The sequence below is a fragment of the Eublepharis macularius genome, chromosome 10, assembly GCF_028583425.1.
Source record: "Eublepharis macularius isolate TG4126 chromosome 10, MPM_Emac_v1.0, whole genome shotgun sequence".
NCBI lineage: Eukaryota > Metazoa > Chordata > Lepidosauria > Squamata > Eublepharidae > Eublepharis > Eublepharis macularius.
In genome coordinates, this window is record NC_072799.1 from 94,014,255 (window position 1) to 94,036,684 (window position 22,430).

The 22,430-nt window shown below is 43.2% G+C and overlaps 1 protein-coding gene across 1 annotated transcript in view; it reads left to right on the plus strand.

The window, feature by feature from the left end:
• The window catches only part of ATP8A1 (ATPase phospholipid transporting 8A1), a 151,884-nt gene that overhangs the window by 1,111 nt on the left and 128,343 nt on the right, over positions 1-22,430 (plus strand). The window contains exon 2 of the mRNA XM_054989944.1: positions 10,622-10,736. Within this exon, the coding sequence (XP_054845919.1) occupies positions 10,622-10,736 (115 nt within the window). The remainder of the gene's footprint in view (positions 1-10,621; positions 10,737-22,430) is intronic.

Consider the following 22,430-nt stretch of genomic DNA (forward strand, 5'->3'; position numbering starts at 1 on the left):
CTGTTGGAAGTGGAATTCGCAAGCCAAATAATAAATATCAAATGAGGCAGTTTATGGGAGTAATAGTGCAACAGAGAAATACATGTTTACGTCTGTGAAAACTAACAAATTGTATGAATGTTTATGTAAATGTCAGCATTGAGCTACTACTATAACTATAATAATATTACTTAATATTATTAATGAAATGAAATCCTGCCCAAAAGTCATAGCTGATTTATGCCGACCCCTGGTGGGGTTTCATGGCAAGAGACTGTTGGTGGTTTGCCATTGCCTACCTCTGCAACCCTGCTCTTCGTTGAAGGTCTCCCATGCAATTACTAACCAAGGCCAACCTAGCTTAGCTTTGAAGATTAGGCTGTTCTGGGCTATCCAGGTCAGGGTAATATTACTAATATTACTACATATAGGAAAACATGTGAGAACATCCATTCTATATTATATATATGGGGTTACTGTGTATTGTGCAACTTGAGTGAATGACTGTGCTAGGTTTCGATTTCAGCATTATCATTGCACATTATTACGATATTTTATATTAATTTTGTAGTTGCTATTTGCTTAGTCATTCAATATGAAAGAGCTTAATTTCCTATTAAATACAAAATATACATGTTAATTCACTTAAAGCTTTTCAGAATGCTTCTTTGGAAAATAAAAAGAAAACAGCTCTTCCCCAGTGATTTGTTTCTCTTCTTGAGTGATGAGGCTGTTGGATTTGTTTTCATGTGTACATATCAGTCATCTGAGCTGATCAGGCTCATTTGGTGAAGTAATTTTCTCTCATCCAGATTGTGGGAAGCCATGGTAACTTGGGCAGGTTTTTTTAATCAAGGGACCAAACTTGAAATTAGTCCTTTAGTGAAAACATGGTGTTGGAGTAGTGCAGCCAATGGAAACAGCATGCCAGCAGTCTTAGGAGTAGAAATTTTCCAAAAGTTTCTTTTTTACAAATAGAATGTCTTGTTTCAGGGAGGACTAATCCCTTAGTAAAGACAATAAGCTTTGTGAATGGGCCAGAATATATTGGAGTTTTCTAATGGGTTCAGATAGTTGAAATCAGTTTCCGAAATAGATTGTTACAGCCAGTAAGATTCTGTGTATAAACATTTCTGCTGGAGAATTTTTTAGTGTACAATGTTTGGCTTTTCTTTCTTGTTTAATAAGTAGTTATTCCATATCTTTCTTGTGTTCTGGAGAAATCTGTTCCTTGTAGCCATATCACCAAAATTGATTGCAGCAAAAACTGGCAGAAATTTCAGATGAAGAATTATCTAAACTGTCTGTCATGGAGGTTACTGAAATGCAATGAGTAGCTATCAGAGGTCATAAATTGCCAAGAAAGCTCCTTAGCGCAAGGACATTTTGAAAAATGCTTCCGAAATGTGGAGGAATCATATACAGAGACCTTTGACACATGGGCTATTTTGCTCCCCATTTGGCCCTATACTGTGTCGGATGTTTTTCTGATTTATGCACAGCGTTTGACACCTTCTGTGGTGATCTCAACACTATGCTGGGGCTTGCCCCAGTTTAATGGATGCTGGTTTCTCATGACTTTTTCCTCAGTCCAAGAACATGATGCAGATGTTTACATTCATTTGTCTTTCCTCCACCTACCCTAGACCCGGCCCCATGTGATGATTGGTCTGTTTGTCTTCTTTCCCCCACTTCCCTCTTCCTGTCCTTTCCCTTGCCCTCCTTCTCCTTGGGGGTGGCCAGTCTGTCGTTCACTGCAGTTCTCTTGCCTTGTTTTGGACATCCTGAGGAGCATCTCTCCAATCAGCACCTACATTCTGTCAATACGCTAGGATTGCCAAACTCGGGTGAAGCCTAGAGATCTCTCCCAGAATTACAACTTCTAAGGCCAGAGATCTCCAGAGGTCAGTTCCCCTGGGGATAATGGCTGCTTTGGAAGGTGTCCTCTATAGCATTATATCCTGCCAAGGTCCCTCATCTCCTCAAACCCCGCCCTCTCCAAGTCTCCCTGCCAATCTCCAGGAATTGCCCGACCTGGAATTGGAGACCCTGCCATATATAAGTAATCTGAAGGTTTCTGGATAACTTGAAACCCAAGTCATCTCTGCTACATACATCACTTTGCTTACAATCACAGCAATCAGGATCACACAGAGCAAAAGATGCAAAATGTGCCCCCCATCTCATTGCCTAATAATCTGATGAAGTCGTGAAGAGATCCCACAAGACTTCAAAATGGATTCTAGCTTTAGTGGTCAGGAAGATACTGCCTTAATCTCTCAAAACAAGATGGTTTTACTCAGAACTTGTATATGCTACAGTTGTGGGAGGGGAGAGAGGAGGGGAAATTCTCAGGCAGGATGCTAGCGATTGGTTGCTTTACAGTAAAATCCTAAGCAGAATTACTCCAGTCTAAACCCTTTGAAATAAGTGGGCTTAGACTGGAGTAATTCTGCTTAGGATTTCACTGTTAGTGGTTTAACGGTTGTCCAAAATGACATGTGCAGTGAGGTAAGCATGTTCAGAGGCTCTTTCTTCCAATCAGAACGGGGGGGGGTGGAACTGTGTGGACAGTTAATGTTGGAAAGAAATTTGGCAGGGATGGAAGTGTATTAGGCATCAAACAAAAACAGGCCAAATAAATGAGCTTTCACTTCTGAAAAGATCAGTAGTAAGGCGGGAGTACGGAAAGGGTCATTATTTTTCCCAAATACAGATATTGTCTGTATTGGATGTTTTATTCCGTATCTTCACTGTCACTGAGAAATTGCATTGCCTCTCACCTGTAGATTTCTCAGAATACATGGCTTCATTTTCTCATATTATAACCATTGCACGGAAGGCTATTTGATAGAATTCTGAATTAAACTTGACCTTACTTTGCACTCCAGTGATCATCAATACTGGACATTTGGGATGAAAGGTAATAGTAATGTTAGGTTTGCATCACTTAGACCGTGGATGTTCAGTACCTTCTTAGTGATATGCAGCAGGTACAAACCTAGCACTTCTTAGGTGCTTCTTAGGTTATCCGATGGTGAAAGAAGAAAGGAGGGGCCACTTTTGGCATCCAAGAAGGCTGTGCCAGCAAGCATGGAACCTGCAGAGATATAAAAAGCCATGTGGGACAGGGGAACAGCGAGGAAGGGGACTGGGCACAATCATCCTTTTTTCCTCTTGTGCCAGTGGAAAAGTTGGTGGGATCCAATCGCCCATGGCCTGCAAACTACTCAGTGACACGATCCCTATTTCTTCAACCAGTGCTTTCAGTGCAGTTGCATTGGAGTTGGATTTTGATTTGATGCTTGCTAATATTTGCTTAAGGAAAGGCTTTTTATTGTTGTGGTCTTGTGGATCCCCTTGAAACCACGCTGTAGGCCACAGAATCACTGATGTGGAAAAGTACCCTATTGGCCAGCCTTTCCAGAATGGGTAATCTCTAAATGTTGCTGTAATTATTTTAAGTAAATGCGTGTCTGTGTCTTTAAATGCTTGGTGTGGTCTAGATGAAGAGTGGGGATGAAAGAGAGGGGTGAGTGAGTGATATGATTGGTTGATGACGGAGAGTGTGGGTGGAGTGAAGGCAGTTTTAGAGTGAGAGTGGAGAAAAAAAAGATTCAGTCAGGTCAAGAGAGGCAAGCTGTGTGCAGCCTGAGTGTCAGGCGATGGGTGACTGGCCATGGCAGATAGATCCCTGTCCCATTGCAGCAAGAATCCAGGCTCTTGGTTAAATGGTTAATTTTAGAAATCAAATCATTTCCACAGATATGTCCATAGGATTACTCAGAAGCAAGGTTGGCTATTAAGCAGTAAGGATCAATTTGACAGGAATAACAATACAAGAGAAAACCATTCTACTTAAAGACAGTCACTCCTCTCCCCCCTCCCACCAGCAGTTATACTTTTGGCGGGAACCATTCCTGAGAACTTCTCGCATATTTGTACTATCAAGTCTGGGAAAGCAGGAGATCAAAGTTGTAACATAGCAGTGCGTGGGAGTGAGCAAGGTCAGAAGCACTGAGAGTTTCTACAGTCCATTAGATAAGACACCTGCAGCTTCTGCAAGCCTGTGAATGCAAAACAGTTATGGCATTGGTAATATGATATCAAGTTACAGCATGAAACATTGGTTCAGAACAGCATCACTGGTTCAGCATGAAAATAATGGCATGGATGGGGCACAGAATGACACTGAGCTTGTTTATGTTGTTTGAGAGAAATATGGTTTATGTAGAAACCTGAACTGTGTGTTTGCGAAAGAACAGTCAGGAGAAAGCAGGCAAACTGTGTGTGCGCCTGAGAGAAGATCTATATGACTGGGTTTAAGTAAAGTAACTTTAAAAATTGAGAACTACTCTTTTGAAACCATCAGGTTTTAGAAATAACATGAAACCAATACGCTTCTTATAAAAGTAAAAGGTTTTTTTTTTTTTAACATCCCAGAGTGTCTGTCATTCCTGTATCCCATTCCTTTCCTCAGGGCCACATAGTACCACGAAAAAGCCTGACCCTTGAACATGTTACTAAAAGGAGACCTTTAAGTTATTCTGGAATTTAATTCCTGGTGGCAGCCATCTACCAAGAGGGGCAAGAATAAAAGGCTTAATGACCAAATCTACCCAAGAGAAAGAAAGGGTCGTAACAGTTGCCATTTACCCTAAAGAGAGCAGCCAGTTTTAGTATTTTAGTCCATTTATGGACTGAAACATACAATTTTTTTTTGCTGAACATGATAAATGTGTCAGGTGATGGTTTAATCTGACTAACATCCTATCTGCAAAATAATACGGTAGTAAGACCAAGTTTCTTCAGTTAGTATGTTTAGGTTCTCAGTCCTAAGTTCTGTTTACTGAAATGCTGGGGCAGACTGGGAGGCAAAAACAGCTCTGGAGAGCCCTCCCCCCTCATCTGTCCATAGGCATGCCCCCAACAGAAGGGGGAGGGAAGGAAGAGCCCCTTCCCCCGCTGTACATTCTGATGGGGCGGAATGAAGGAAGGAGCAGGCTTGTCCAGGCTTCTGCCTGGCTCATGCCCACCTGCATTGTGTGGGGCAAGGGCCACTCTCTTGCCGTGGTTGCAGCTCCTGCCCCCCGCCTTGGGGCCCGCAGCTCACAGTCGCACCCTACTCCTGCTCTCTTGGCACGGAGCCACCTGGGGAGCGGTCAGTCCGCTGGGACTTCCCTCAGTGGCCTTAATGGCCAGTCCACTCTGAATGTGTGAGTGACTCACTGTGCCGTCCTCAGGATCCTGTAGATGGCTGTAACTCTGCTTAGGATGGCACTATAAATACTTATTGGCATGGGTGGGTGGATGGGTACATAATGTTTCTTTGTTTAATAGTAGTGGCTTCCATTCGTATGTTAACAGGCTAGGAAGAATGTGTCCTTGATTCTGAATAGTAACATATGAGCAGTTAATATCTAAGACTCTATTTGTTGCACTGATCTATGGGATTGAATTTTCAAGTACTTCAATTCAAAAATCATAGTTATTTTAAAAAGGTGTTTCCCCTTATGATAGGAAGACTTTTGAGGAAAACTAGGGGTGGGGAAAATGTCATTATTATTTTCAGAAGTGCACCCACCTTGAGTAGGTTCCCTTGAGAGGTGGCGTAGAAATTTTCTAAATAGATTGTTTGTTCGGTTGGTTGGTTGGTTTCAGCAAAAAACAGTGAAAGATCTTGTGGCATCTTGAAAGTTAACAAACCTATTGAACTAAGAGACTGTTTCACGAATATAACAATTAAATTATGTGACTAACAAAATAGCATTAAAGAATAATGTATTTCCAAGGAACAGGTAAATGTATACCACAGTTTGAAAAGGGCTTAAAGATACCAGTTTGGTTTAGTAGTAGGCTAGATTACTGTAACTCACTCTACATGGGGCTGCCCTTGAGCCTGACCCGGAGATTACAGCTGGTATAAAATGCAGCAGCGCGTGTTATTACGAGAGTGCCAAATAAGGCGCATATTACACCATTCTTATTTGAGCTGCATTGATTACCAGTGGAGTACCGGATCAGATTCAAGGTTCTGGTATTGACCTATAAGGCCCTGGTGTGGACTGGGACCAGCATATCTACGGGACCATCTCTCCCCATATATTCCCCAGAGGACACTCTGGTCAGGGGACAAACAGCTGTTGGTGGTCCCTGGCCCCAAGAAGGCCCGCCTAGCCTTGACTAGCACCAGGGCCTTTTCGGTCCTGGCTCCCACCTGGTGGAACGTTCTGTCTGCTGAAATCAGGGCCCGGCAGGACCTACTCTCTTTCCGCTGGGCCTGCAGGACAGAGTTGTTCTGCCAGGCATATGGCTGGAGCGGGGCCTCCGCTGGCCTGGAAAAAAGGTTGCATAAATCTTAACCCTCCCTGTGAAGGCTGTCCACCATCCTGTTTTAAATATGTTGTTTTTAATGAACATGATTTTTTAATTGTATTATTAATATGTTGTTATCCACCCTGGGTGGATAGCGGGGAGGGCGGAATAAAAATTTGAAATAAATAAATCAAAATAGTAGAGTTGAGGAGTCTTACAGCCAGAAAACTTCCTTTTTGGAGAAGGCTTTTTAAGAGCGCAGACCCTGGAAAAACTATTGTAGATTGACAACGAGTTAAGTAAAATGGGGATTGGAGGAGGCAATTGCTACAAAAAAATTAAGCTCGTCTAGACCAGGAAATTGATCACAGAGGCAGGAAGATAACTGATCAACAATGATGAAAGAGAAGCTAAATGAATTCACTGCAGAAGATGCAGAATAGATATGGGTAGCATAGCTGAACCATTTTCGGGAATGCATCTGCAAGACTGAATAGAGATTATAGATTAGCAATTCTGTGAATTAAAAAGTCTCCAGAGTTGGGTGATGCTTTATTAAAATGTTTTTATTCTGCCTTTCCCTGTGGCTCCGGAGGCTTACAAATCCAAACTTAAAATGGAAAAAATACAGTAAAACTCCAAATACCTCCCTTAAAATCATGCCTGAATCCTACACCCCTTTAAAAGTCCTAGCAAATAAGATAGCCTTACAGTGCCTTCTAAAAGCCTATTCATTGGGAGATCCAATAGAAAAACATCTGCTGTAGCCAATGCCAGGTAGGGCTACCTTTATCTGGAGAGCAACAAGTAGGGGGCAAGCTTCAGGTGATAGCCGTGTTGGTCTGTAATAGATGAGCGATGTTCCAGTCCAGTAGCACCCAAGACCAACAAGATTTTCCCGGGCATAAGCTTTCAAGAGTCAGTCTCCCCTTCGCAGATACCTTGCTGAACCTGAAGACTGTATCTTACCCTGTAAGATTGCAACTCTGAATATTATGGCATTATTCAACAGTTCTCTCTATACTTTGGCACTGATACTTATTTGTGTGTACACTAATACATGTCCCTATGCATGTGTTGTACATTACTAGTTTGTGGCGAGAAACTGACTAAGGCTACTCTGTGTTTTCATGAAAATGAGAGAGAGTATTTGGAATTTTTAATGTATAGCTTGAAGAAGGAAGCTAAAAACATACTTGCAATGTAATCTGTATTTAGGTTGGCTTTATTTTCTATGCAAGCTGTACATGCAAAGTTCTAGTTATCACTTCCCTTTTTCTTGTTGCTGAATTTTTGAAATCAGTCCAGCTTCACATTGAACTGTGAAGGCGACACACCCTCTTTAATACTTGAAGTAGCATCTCTCAGGTTATCTGAGGTTTAGCTTAAAGAATCCCAGTGTTCCATGTGATGCAAAAAATAAATTCGGGGGGTTCCTTTCAAGCCTATAATTTTATGGGCAAAAGCACACAGCCAGAGCAGTCACATGGCACAGTTTGGCTTTGATGTTGCATCATATAAAAATAAATCTGTACATAAAAACCCATGTAAAATAAATCTGTACAGACAAAATGAATACATCATGGAATCAATTCTACCTGTATTTATTTTGGAAATGCAATTTTTATATAAAGAGGGTTTTCATTTTAAAATATATAGGGGAACATGCAGACTTGCAACTGTGCAACGCTAAGCAGTTCACAGCTGTACATTGAGCGGTTCATCCGTGTCCCAGTCCAACTATGCACATAGGTTGGGACTGTGGATTCAGAAACCTCTTGAAACAGTATTCATGCTTGATTAGCTGCTCAGTAAGAGGGCAAAGCGGGGGGCCAGCTAAATCCACTTTTCCCAAACAGCTGATAGGCACAAGTAATAGTTTTTTTTCTAAATGGCTGTGTATAGATGCCGAACTCGGAAGAGGAAATCTGTGCACAGCGTTCATTTGTGCTGACTGTTCCTCTTGCAACTGAGGTGCACATGAACAGGAACCTGCTTCCCTATGTGATTGATATATTTTGCCTTTGAGACTGTGCCAATTGTCTCATCATAATGTGCCTCTATAGTATGACACAACCTTTTATATCTTGCTTACATGTAATGTTTGATCCCATTATAGTCATAAGTAAATTATCACTAATTTCTGCTCATTATGAGCCAAAGATGTTTAATTATCTTGAATGTGATATGCATCGTTCCTAATATATACCTGCACATAGAAAACAGGAAAGGAGAGAACTGACGAGATACTAACCGAAAAGAGCCTTCCTTAATACATTATGTGGCAAATAAAGTGTATCCAGATGATGACTATTATCCATTCTTGATTCTGTACAGTGATTTCTGGCCATGAATCCTTAAGTACGTATCCTTTATTAGAAATGAGCATTTGAATTACAAAAAGTAGATCCTTTTAATTGCTTGCATTCAAGTAATTAAACAGATGACTTTTCCACTGTTATTTTCTAAAATGAATAAGAAATACCACAACTTCAGCACTTGGACAGTGCTTTAACACTCAGTAACTTAGCCACTGTATGCAAGAATTTCCCCTAATGCAGGGCTCCCTGTGCACACCAATGAACACATAAAGGCACTGTGTGTGTGCTTTATCTCATTCACTTTAGTTATCTGGATTGGCCTACACATTAACAGGTTGAGTATTCTATTGATTTGGACCAGCTATAGGGGAAACACTAAACACCTTTCAACTATCTTACATCAATTGTAGATTGCTAAATGTAAAAATTATTTCAGTCTGAATGGGAATGTCAGTGCAGTGGTAACTTGGAGGTAAGTAGCAGGTCAAGTGGCAGTGGTTGTATAGTGTGAGCTGGAACAGTGAGTTGATTAGAGCACGCCTAAGAATACATGACTAAGAAGAGCTCCTGTCCCTTACAAGCTGCCCTAGTGGCTCATCTGGCGGCTCACACAAATGCATGTCCACAGCTGGAAGAGAGCTCTAAGCATGTGAATATGTTTTGTTTACTTTATGTAGAGCATTACCAAAATACCCAAAAGGCATCTATGAATGTGAAACAACCCCTGTTTTAAAAGGTGGCGTGCAAAGGGTTTTTAGCTACTGTATATAACCATAGTTTGTTTTTTTAAATTTAAAGCTGATCCCTTCTTTTTTATTGATGACACATATTGGGGAGAGACGAGTCTTTCTTTCCAGGCAAAGAGGTATATTAAAATAGAAAATTCATCAGATGTGCATTTATTAGTGTTCCTCAAAAAAGGTAGTTGTTTTCTGTTATGTAAGAAAGTCACTGAATGCATACAGCAGTGGAATTGTGATTATTTACCGTTACATGGTCTCTACAGGCACAGAGGCTTTTAAAAAGGCTCAGAGGCAGAATTGTCAAGGCTTTTTACAAACGCCTCGTGGTCTCTGCAGTAGAGCAACAAAGCCACAAATCGCAGTGTGATTGCTTTCTGGTAGGGGTGGGTAAGCGAGGCTTAGTTTTAAATTGGTGAGTCTATATTTCTTGCTACAGTCGCTGGTGAACTTTGATTTTTATGGATTTGTTTGGACGTGTTGAGAAAGCCTGATCACGTCGATCAGCTTTGGTCCTGTGTTTGAATCCTAGGTGCTAGGCAGGCCCTGAGCATCTGGTTCTGGCCCATACTCGGAAGCCTGGCGGTCTCCACACCACCTGGTGCCCCACTTCTTTTGTGGATTAAGAACACACACACACACACCCTGGGATGATGGGGAGTAGGAGATGAGCCTGTATCTTCGAAGATGTGTCAGGGTCTGAAGGCAGGCTATAATGTATTCAGTTTTCCCAGACTAAATATGGGTCAAATGGGAGGGAGTTCCTTTTGTATTTCCCACTGAAAATAATAGAATGTTTTTCACATGTATGCTTAGTAAAGTTGTAGATTGTAGAATATTTATTTTCAGTGTTCTGTAAAACCGTATCCTAGGAGGCAGGTAATAAAAAGGGATATGAACTGCTTTCCTGGATCAGTCCAAGGTCCACTTACCCCATCTTTCTGTTTCCAAACAGGGCTGATCATACGCCTCTAACACTCACAAGTGGGGCACAAAGGTTTAAATAAAGCTCATAGAACTTGATCTGGAAGTTTATAATGAGTCATCACAAACCTGACAGGGGATGTTAAAATGTCCCCCTCCCCAAGAGGGATTTGATTTCCCTCCTGAAAATATCATTTCTGTATTTTCAATGAAGTTCCAACATATTCTTGATGCATTGTTATATAGAGGTCTACTAGAGTTTAAGTTTGAAAGAAAAGGTTGCTGGATTATAAATCTGTATTTAGTTGATTCATTGTATATTAAGTAACTAATATTTTACAGGCTATGAGAAGACAGATGATGTTTCAGAGAAGACCTCACTAGCTGATCAGGAGGAAGTGAGAACTATATTTATCAATCAACCACAGTTCTCTAAATTTTGTAACAACCATGTCAGGTATTTATTGATTTATAACTTAGCATAAAATTGTAAAATATATTAATATAACATACAATTTGAGGAAAAGAGTATCCCTAATATGACAGAAATTGTTCCTTGTATTGTATGATATTCACCTTGCTTTGAAAATATCAGATTTATTTATTTGTTTGTTTATCATTTGCCTTTGTCATGGAGATTGAAGGCAGATTACACAGTGTAAGTCAATGTAGTCAGCAGCTGGTACATCAAGCAAACAGTACAATGGGGTATGGAGGTTAAAAATCATAAAAGCCCGAAAGAGCATTTGTGCTGAATTTTGAAAATTGTTTCCTTAATGTTTTTCAGGCAAAGCGATGAGAGATTGTAGAGAGTTAGAAATTAGTTTGGAAAGAGCTTTTGTAATATTATACATCAACTTTAAATTGAAGCTCTTATTTGTTGTTATAACAGATTCTTTCAAAGTGTATTCCCTACCCACTTGTTTCTAAAATCATATACTAACCAAACCATTCTTTGATCCAGAGGAACTCAAACTCTGTCCTCTCTTTTAAAAAGGCACCAAGCAGAACAGGGCAATATTTTATTTTGTTTGTTTGTTTATTGTCTGCCTTTCTCACTTAGATCCAAGGTGGATTACACGGTGCAATATAATCAATATGTAGATCATTCACTGAGCAAGTATAATAATGAATGACAGGACATTCAGTGAAAAACAGATATAATAGGGTATAGTACCAGAAAAATTTGAAAACAAGCATAAAGTTGAGCATCTTTCTGAAACAATTCATAACTAATTTACATGGCATGTTAATTAATGTGCAAACTCCCTAGTGGTGCACATCTGCATCAGGATACAGTTGTAAGGTTCTGCCAGGTAGATCAAAATAACTTCACCATGTGAGTCCAGAACTGCATGAGTTAAAGTTTTATTGATAATCTAACAGTTCAGCAATCCACTACAGCAGGGGTGGGCAATTGTTTTGGCTCGGGGGGCCACTTTGTGGGAGCGGAGGGTAGCGGAGGGCCACACCTTTTAAAATGATTGCATTCATTAGTTAACTTTGCATTTCAGAAAAGGTATAAATTGTATCATAAAAATCAATAAATATAAATTAAGTAAAATAGTGGTAGTTTTATTCAATTTATTTATTGTGCTAATTTCATATCATCCTACAAATGTAGGAATGAAGGAAATGAAGGAAATCTCAGTTCAAGGCGGATTTTTCTGACTGTCTTGGCGGGCCACAAAAAACTCTGTAGCGGGCTGCATGTGGCCCGCGGGCCGCAATTTGCCCACCCCTGCACTACAGAGTCATTGCTAGGAATGAAATTCTACGCCAAGCCCCAAGCCTATATTCTAAGTACAGCCCAGTTCCCACCTTCTAGCTGGCAGTTTCGTCTACGTTCCCCTCTTCCCCTCCCCCAGTAGCTACAGTGTATATGTAAATCCAAAGCAATTAGGAGCAAAAGCAGGATGTTTTAGAAAGTTCAGGAGTTCCAAGGTTAGGTAGTCATGACAATGGGTCTTCTTTGGAGGCTGAAAGCTGATATGGGAGGAGCCCCCCCCCCCCCCCGCACGCTTCCACAGAGACAGGTTTCTAACATAAGAGCACAATGTCCATTAGAGTCCAGTCCTTGTCCCAGGCTCAGTTCAGGTGTTGTCAAGCCCCTGAAGTATGGCATAGGATGCCAAGACCATGACTATACAGTAGTGAAGCATATAGTCCCTATAAATACCAAAGCCTCTCTCTTAAGCTATGTATTTGATATTCATACTTAAAATACAATTTCAGTTGTATCTCTGATATATACACAGAAAATGTATTGATCTTTTGTACTGGAATCACTTTTTGGGTGTGTCTTGTGGTTACAAATTCCAGTGTGGCAGCTATGTTAGTTTGTTGCAACAAAAACAAAAGATCTTGTAGCAGCTTAAAGACTTATAGGGCAGTCTTAAGCAGAGGTACACATTTCTAAATCCATTGAAGTCCATAAACTTAGAAGGGTGTAAATCTGGTTGGGTTTGCATTGTAACAGATTTTCCCGTTAGACCCCACTTTGTTATTTGCATAAAGTGAATTTTCATTCTGCAGTATTTGTATACAAAGATAACAACTGTGAACAGTAACTGACGTTCCTGTGCAAAAGTCAGTAATAAACAGAGCACAGTGATTACTCACAAAAGCTGCGTGTCCTGGAAGAATGTGGAAGAACTTGTCAGTCTTTCACAGAATCACAGAATCAGAGTTGGAAGGGGCCATACAGACGTTCTAGTCCAACCCCCCTGCCCAATGCAGGATGAGCCTAAAGCATCTCTGACAAAGATTCATCCAGCCTCTTCTTGAAAACTGCCAGTGAAGGGGAGCTCTCCACCTCCCTAGGCAGCTGATTCCACCTTTGAACTACTCTGACCGTGAAAAAGATTTTCCTACTATCCAGCCGGTACCTTTCTGCATGTAATTTAAGCCTGTTGCTACAGGTCCTACCCTCTGCTGCCAACTGGAACAGCTCCCTGCCCTCCTTCAAATGTCAGCCTTTCAAATATTTAAAGAGAACAATCATGTCCCCCCTCAATCTCCTCTTCTCCAAACTAAACATTCCCAAGGCCCTCAGCCTTTCCTCGTAGGGCTCAGTCTCCAGACCCCTGATCATCCTTGTCACTCTCTTAGAGAGGGGCTATGACCTCCTGCGATTTCGATGCAATGGTGGTGAGCTCCCCTTCACTGGAGGTTTTCAAGAAGAGGCTGGATGAATCTTTGTCAGAGATGCTTTAGGCTCATCCTGAATTGGGCCGGGGGTTAGACTAGAAGGTCTGTATGGCCCCTTCCAACTCTAATTCTGTGATTCTGCTCCAGACACTGTTGCTGCCTTTAAACAGTGTTCTTCAATAAAGTAATTTCAAAGGAGACTGCAATTGGAGATAGTTGAATTAGGATTCATCAGTAAGTTGTTTAATAGTATTAGCCAATACCTCAGTAGGTCATAATTTTCTAAGTCTCTACCAGCATTAAAATGCTTAACATGACTAACAGTGCAATCCTAAATAGAGTTACACCAGTCTAAGCCCACTTAAATCAGTTTGCTTAGACTGGAGTAACTCTGTTTAGGATTGCGCTGCTTGTAGTCTGTGTTACTACTAATTGCAGCTGTTGCAAATACTCACTGTGCTTATCTGTGTACTTTTGAGTTTGACATAGAAGTGTCACAGATTAAGCCTTTTAACCCATGGTTAAATATTGTAGATAATTGCTATGTTGTTGGTAACTTGAAAAATACAAATTTAAGCAGGTTTGTGACAACCTGTAGAATAGTAAATTTTTCTTCACCTTCAGTTTTCATGACTGGAGCCCCCTTCTCCAGATGCACGTCTGTTGAAGAAATGCAAGGAACTCTCCTCAGTGCTGAAAAGAAAGCACAATTAGATTGTGTGTGTTTTTGTTTGGCATATTTTTTTTTTTACAAAATATAGCAAAGTTTGTTTAGTGAACCAGCTTTGTCTTGCGCGCCAGAGTTTCAGAGGTCAGCTAAATGCAGTGTGCTGATTATTAAACATTTTTTCCAGTGCTCATGTTGAGACTGAAGGCTAATGCATAATAGAGTGTGGGGAATATAACAACAACAACAGTCATTTGAGCTGTAAAGATCAGCTTAATTCTAAGCACTAATAAGTAAATCATTTGGAGTTATACCCACAATAATCCAGTGGCCAAGCTCTTAAACCTCCACACTGACAAAGCAGTATCAACACCCAGTGGACAGTGTCCCAGACTGCCTCCTCTAACAAAAATGAAGAGTCTACAGTAGGCTAACACCATCTACTGGGTATTAAAGAAAGTAGCAGAATGTTTTGCCAAGAGACAGTGGAAGAAAGTTATGTAGGCATCTTCTAATATCTCAAAATGAAGATAACCGCAGGAAAGAGCTCTGGGAAGGGTGAAGTAGCGTTACCTGGAGTAGCAGCCCTTTGAGACCCTTATAAAAGGACCACATGCAGAGCTTCAATGCTCCCTGGTGGAGATAATCTTGAAGACCTCTCTGCTTCTTTTTCTTTAAATTTAAAATTGATTAGAATTGTCATGGTTCAGTATCAAAGATTTTTGTGGCTATTATATTTTCTCTTAATTCTTCTTTGAGAGGCAGATACACTAACTTAAGGGATGATTTGAATTGGAAAGTAATTTTCCCCATGACTTAAAATTCTACTTTCCAGAAGAATTTAGGAGTCAAAGAACCTATTAGAAGGCATTTGTACCATGGTGGCTCAAACATCCTACTGACAGGGGAGTTGGCCATTTAGTTGTATGTGGTAGCTCATTTGAGTCCAGTATATGGATGGGTTCTGTCCTCTAGGGTGGCAAATAGCCTGGCACAAACTAATGCCTCTTCATCTGGTTAGTATGTGACGGGGGGAGTGGATGGCACAATCCCAGCAAGCAACGGTGGAGATTTCTTTCCACAATCCCCCGTCAGCAGATACTACAGGCTCTTTGGAAATTACATTACACTGCCCTATACTGGCATTCCCTCACTTGGTCTGGCACTGGATGAGTCATCTGCCTGTCTGTTGGGAGACTTCCCCACACTGCGCAGTTTATGCAGCTGCCTGTGGCTCCTCGCACCCTCTGCCCTCCTGTGAAATCTCAAAGCTTTTGGTTAATATCTGCATGGGCTCCATCTACTTGAGCCCTCACCCCAGCTCCATGGTCCCTGCAGTCATCTGGGCTCCTCCAGGGAGAACCAAACTTCTTTCAGTTGCTGATGGCCATGGCTGGCATTTGCTTTGGTTTCCTGGCCTTGCTTGGGCTGTAGCCTCTTTTGCCTTCTTCCTAAGTGGTGTGTATAACCCGTACATAGTTGTGAGATGCTGTTAGTTGACCTGACAAAAGCCACTAATGAAAGAGAAGTTTAAGCTGAAAATTGCAGTTTAGTACTTGTGTGGAGGAGCAGACCTCCATAACAAAAATGTTTTTGAAACTTAGAGGGACTTTCAGAAGCAACAGGGTCTGCTGTTCAAAGAAATACGCTGCTACTTTTAAGCCTTTGTAAAGCAATATATGAATTCAAGTGCAAGTACAAATTATTAATATTTTATTAATATGTTATTGAACAAGTGTATGTCATTTGCTTTAGAATTTGTTTTTATTTAGGACACTTTTAACTGCTTTTCTCCGGTGGTCCAAGGGAGTGGGACAGCCCTGCACTGACTGGGAATGGCTCCTCCTCTCCAAAGCAGGGTTGATAGTTTCAGTGGATCCCAGAGGGGAGGGACTCATCCTTGGCTCGCCAGTTTTTTTCCAGCTCTGCAGCCGAGCCGGATGTCGGTCGACTCTGCTCCTTGAGAGCAGCAATCCCGAACAAACAAGGAAGAAGAAAATTGACAGCTACAAGACAGAGACCTTTGGAGCTCATGGGGAAAAGGAAGGAAGTTTCCTCCTACCCGCCCCCCTCCTGTGGCTGCAAAAAGTGCCAGTGCGAGCGACAGAGCTGATGGCCCTAGGTTCTTCTAGGCCCCAGTCCCTCTCAGGACTCCCATGGAGTTTTTTCTCACTGACCATCAGGCAGGAAATCTCATCCCAAACAGATGAGTAGTGCTGAGGTCAAGTCCTCTCCAGTGGGCAAAAGTGACGTTGAGACACACAGTCTACGCAACCACAGCAGCACGAGGGAAGGCGGCAGCATGCTGATCATTAATTTCCAGTAAGCAGCCCTATTAATGGCGTCAAAATTGAAGTGGGGACTCCCTGTGAGTAGGGAAAAGTCCAGAGGCCAAACTCACAGCATCTCCCCCCCCCCACTTCTTGGCCCGTTATCAATAGTAAGGGATGTTACTATTGATAATGGGTCTGTATTCTTGCAGGCAGGGAGAAAGCCTCTTTTGGCGGGAATGGCAGCAGAGGCGGACCTAGACGCCTCTAGAGCGGCAGAGAGAGCCCTGTGCGAACTAGATCTACCAAGTTCCTCTGCTTCCAACCAGTCAATGCAGTTCCCAGATAGGGAAAACCAGGACCCAGAGCTTAATAATGAGGATGCCAAATCAGACCTTCTCTCTTGGCTTAAAGCAGAAATGAGGAAGGAATTTAAGGATTGTGTTAAGGAAATCAAGGAACAGGTGGCAGTAACCAAAGGGGGAGACAGACAAGCAGGCTTTAAGAATAAAAGGCCTGAGAAATCCCTTCTTCTCACTAAACCTAAAAGAAGGACGATGTTGGAAATTCGGAACCATGGGGATTCTAGCCTCTCGGAGGACCCCCAAGATGACTCTGAGATCACAGATATCTCTTCTGCTAGTGAAGAAGGGGAATTATCAGACGAGGAGGAGGAGACTACAGACCCTATACAAGCAAGACTCTTTCCACTGGAGGTCTACTCCCAGTTGCTCCCAGAAGTACCAAGGGTATTGCAAATCCCTTTGACATCCTCAGGGAAGGTGGAAACAGACCTAGACTTTCCCCAAGGGCTCTATCCAAGCTGGAAGCCACCCAAAAAGGCGTCCCTCTGCCAGCAACGTTCCATAGCATGTTAACAGCAGAATGGGAGAACCCAGCCAAACCGAAGGCAAATCAATCTGTCTTTAACAAGCTTAATTTTCTAGTGCCAGAAGCAGCAAAAAAGATCAAGCTTCAATCAGTGGGCAACCCAGTCACTAGCCTAGCAACTAACTCAGTCCTACCTATGGATGCAGAGGGGCTTCCCAAGGATCCATCCTACAAGAAGATTGAACAAGCCTTGTAGCAGAGGCTTCAAGGTCTCAGCAGCTTCTCTGAGGGCATCAGCTACAGGTTCCCTATTTGTCAGAGCAGCCTCAGACCTGGCAGCAGCAGGCAGCGAGGTGCCGTAAGAGTTTAAAGACCAGATTAAAAGGATAGCCCTGGCCACAGCCTTTGCAGCTGACACCATAATAGATGCCTTCCAGATGTTGGCCAGAACCATGGGTTTCAGTGTCATGGCCAGATGCAACACTTGGCTGAAAAACTGGGATGTAGACCCATCTGCTCGATCCAGGGTAGCGGCCACACCCTTTACAGGAGCCAAACTGTTTGGAGGGGCCCTAGATAAGTACTTGGTGGAGGATAAAGAGAAGGAAAAGGTCCTGCCATCAAAAGGAAGAACCAAAAAACAAGCACAGCCCACAGTCCTTTCAGGACCTCAAGAGACCCCCACGTTCAAGTGTATCCAGACAGTTCAAAGGATGTTGGAAATGCAGAAACCAAACAGAGAATAGATCCTTTCAGAAAGGCCTACAAACCGAGGGACAGAAGAAAGGAAGTTCAGCATGACTACCATTGCACAAGGATTGTACAGATTGGGGGCTGCTTACAAGATTATGCAACAACGTGGCATCAGACAAACACAGACAAATGGATTCTGGATACCATAACTTCAAGATACTCTGTGGAGTTTGACTCTGTACCACCAAGATGCTTCATCCAGCTTCCAAGAAACCCAGTGAAACAAAAACACCTGATGATAAAGAAAGCCATTCAGCACCTATTAGATAGGCTATAGAACCAGTTCCCTCACAGTACTAAAAAAAGGCGTGTACTCAGTGTTTTTCATCGTACCAAAGAAAAATGGGAATGTCAGAGCCATCCTGGACCTAAAATGACTGAATCATTATCCAGACTTGCAAATTCAGGATGGAAGCGATGAAGGCTATTGTAGGGTCTATTCAAAAAGGGGACTATCTAGCCTCCATAGATCTATCGGAGGCCTATTTACATGTTCCCATAAAAGAAACACCGCAAGTATCTCCACTTCATGCATGATGGAAATCACTACCAATACAAGGCCCTTCCCTTTGGACTGAAGTCATCTCGTAGGGTGTTCACCAAGATTCTTGTGACACTAATCACATACTTGAGGCTACAGGGGATATCACTTTTTCCGTACCTCAATGACATTTTGTTAAAGGCCTGTCTGGAGATGGGCCTCCCCACCTGTGGGGAGGGCGTTCCGGACTTACCCACTGGAGCCCAAAGGCCTGCAGAGCCCAGCGGCAGCTCCTCAACTTATCCGCAGGCCCGGAGGTGTGCCGACCACAGAAGAAGCACTGAGGAACAAATGGCGGTGGCACAGGATGAGCAGCGCAGCACCTGCCCGCCCGGCACCGCAGGAGAATGGTGGCAGCAGCAGAAGATTCCAATACTCCACCTAGCTCTCCCGCCACAAGGACGAGGATGAAGTGCAGCCAGAGCAGAGACCGCGGCCTCGGGAGGCTGGAGGCGTGGAGCCGAGGCCATGGCAGAGTGCTGCAGACCACCGCATCCAGACCCGACCCCACCAAAGGGCGGGGCCTGCCGACCAGCCAGCCGACCAGCAAAAGCGGGGGCGGAGACAGCCAAGGGGCCCTGCGAGAGATAGGTCCCCGGGCCTGTCAGACAGACAGGCCTGAGCCGGGGGCCTGCTAGCTGCCATGGGGGAGGGTTCAGGCACCGGCACCAGGTGTAGGGATGCTCAGGGATCCCTCCCTGAGCGGGGGTGGGGCCGAGTAATTGGACCTGCCCTGGTGCAGGTGATTGGCCTCACCCTAGGGGCTGGCGATTGGGGAGTGGAGCGGAACTTTCCTTAGAGGGAGGGAGTAAAAAGGCTCAGTATCTCCTGGCTGGGGAGGAGAACAGGGAGGCTGACCCTGCGGTAAGGGTGGCTCTCCGAGGGAAGGAACTGTGAGGCAGGGAGTCATACCCAATGCCCCAGTCCCTGACCAGTTGAGGCCAAGCATAGGAGAATTGGAGAGCCCTTGCCAGCACCTGTGCTACTTATGCGGCCCTGCAAGGATGCCATCCCCAGTCAACGAGACCCGCCCAGCACCAAGGCAATGACGGACCCGTGAGGTGCCAGCCCGGGTAGCGGGCCACCTCACAAGGCCAAATCCCTGACAACAGATCTGGAGGCAGTAAGATTGACAACAGAATGCCTGGAGGCATATGGATTCATGATCAACAGGGAGAAGAGCAATCTGACGCCAGTGCAGAAAATTACACACCTAGGAGTCACGATAGATACAGTGACAGCCAAAGTCTTCATATCATAGGATAGACAAGAGAAGATCAAATTCGAGATAAATAGTCATAAAAGAGAAGAAGGATGGAAGTAATATGACTTGCACAACTTCAGGGGATGATGGTGTCATGCCAGGATATGTTCCAGTCTGGTGAGCAAGTTTGGTATAGTAGTTACGAGTGCGGTACTCTAATCTGGAGAACTGGGTTTGATTCCCCACTCCTCCACTTGAAGCCAGCTGGGTGACCTTGGGTAAGTCACAGGTTCTAGGAGCTCTCTCAGCCCCATCCACCTCACAGGGAACACCCTGTGGGGATAATAATATGGGGATAATATTGTGGGGATAATAATATGCTTTATAAACTGCTCTGAGTGGGCATTAAGTTGTCCTGAAGGGTGGTATATAAATTGAATGTTGTTATTGTTACTACTACTACTACTACTACTACTACTACTACTACTACTACTACTACTACTACTACTACTACTACTACTACTACTACTACTACAATGGTCAGGATTCCATACACAGCCATTACAGAGGTTCCTATTGCCCTTCCAGACAATCATAACACACAAACATCAAAAGAAGTATTGATGCCGCCATCCCTCACACAAGACCTGGAGTGGTGGATGGCCAAGACAAGACTCCAGGGGGGCATATTGCCCAGGAAGCCGAAGAGAATTATAACAACCACAGATATGAGCCTGCCAGGTTGGGGAGCACACACCCAGGAAAGGATAGCCCAAAGAAAGTGGACAGGAAAAGAAAGAACCAACAGCACAAACTTACTGGAGTTAAGGGCCATCAGGCAAGGCCTGAAGGAATTCCAAAACTTACTGTCAGGACACCATGTCATGGTGCAGACAGGCAACATGACTGTGAAGTCATATGTAAACAGGCAAGGGGGAACCAGGTTCAGGTCCCTGAATCAAGAAGCAATCTTGGTTATGAACTGGGCGGAGAAGAACCTAAAATCAATAAAAGCAGTGCATGTCACAGGACAGGAGAACATAATAGCAGACTGGCTAAGCAGAAGTACCATAGATCAAGCAGAATGGTCCCTCAACAAAGAGGTATTCAAACAAATGTGCAGAAGATTCAGCACACCGGCAGTGGATCTCTTCACAAATGCCCAGAACTGTCAAGTAGAAAATTCTTCTCAAGAAGAAAAGACAAACAAGCTATCAGGACAGATGCCCTGAATATGGACTGGCCCCAAGAACTATATGCCTTTCCACCAATACAATTGTTAAACAAGGTGTTACAGAAAGAGATGGAGCAACAGGCAGAAGTGATCCTGCTAGCCCCCTTCTGGCCAAGGAGAGCATGGTTTCAGGAACTGAGGAGGTTATCAGGTCTGGAACCATGGCAACTACCATGGAGGTAGGACCTAGGGATGCAAGGAGAAATAAGGCATCTAAACCCAGCAGCACTAAGTCTCACAGCCTGGAGATTGATCACCAGCAGTTGAAGGAGTTAGGTTACACAGAGGAAGTGATCCACACTGTGCTGGCATCCAGAAAACACTCTGCCAACAAGAGATATGACAACACATGGCAGACATTCCAAGACTAGTGTGGGGGGGAAAGGGCTAACCCCCTAACAACATCAGTGAAAGAGATACTCCTGTTTCTTCAGGATGGGCTAGATAAGGGGCTCAGTAGTAGCACATTAAAATAACAGGTAGTGGCAATCTCTGCCATAAGAGGAGTAAGAAAGGGAGTGTCCCTTACTCAATATCCACACATAAAAAGGTTCCTGAGAGGAACAGCTTTGATAAATCCTCCTCAGATACACTGGTTCCCAACGTGGAATCTTAATATGGTACTATCAGCACTTACAGAGTAACCATTTGAACCATGGTGCCATGCCCATTAAAATAGACAAGTGTCCAGTAGCACCTTTAAGACTAACCAACCTTACTGTAGCATAAGCTTTCGAGAATCACGTTGAGCATTTTTCGATGCATCTGACGAAGAGAACTGTGGTTCTCGAAAGCTTATGTTACAGTAAAGTTGGTTAGTCTTAAAGGTGCTACTGGACTCTTTTCTATTTTGCTACTACAGACTAACACGGCTAACCCCTCTGGATCTATGCCCATTAAAGGAGCGGATGCTCAAGACCATCTTCTTGGTAGGCATCACCTCAGCAAGAAGAGTATCTGAAATAAGGGCCTTATCGGTGAACAAGGAACTCTATGTATTCCATAACAATAAGGTAATGGCTGTGTATGGAATCTCATTTATGCCTTATATAAATTCCACATACCATAGGGGAGAAGACATAATTTTGCCATCCTTTTGCACTAACCAAAAACACAGGAGGGAAAAGGAATGACATCGCTTAGACATAAGAAGGGCACTGAGCTACTATATGGATAGAACAACACTAATACGCAAATCAGAGGGCGTGTTTGTATCATTTAGGAAGTGCTCTCTGGGACAACAGGTATCTACATCCACAGTAAGTAGCTGGATTAGAGAATGTGATGTCACCGACAGGCATCACAGCACATTCGCTTAGGGGAGCAGCCACTTTGGCAGCATACAGAGCCTTTCCATCTCCGGAACTGATATGCAGAGCAGTAACATGGAAGTCAGTACATTCCTTTACCAAGCACTATAGGATCGACAACATCCTCCTTTGGAAGGAGGGTGCTACAGCACGCTCTGTAAGATTGTTGGAATCAAGACCCACTTTTATAT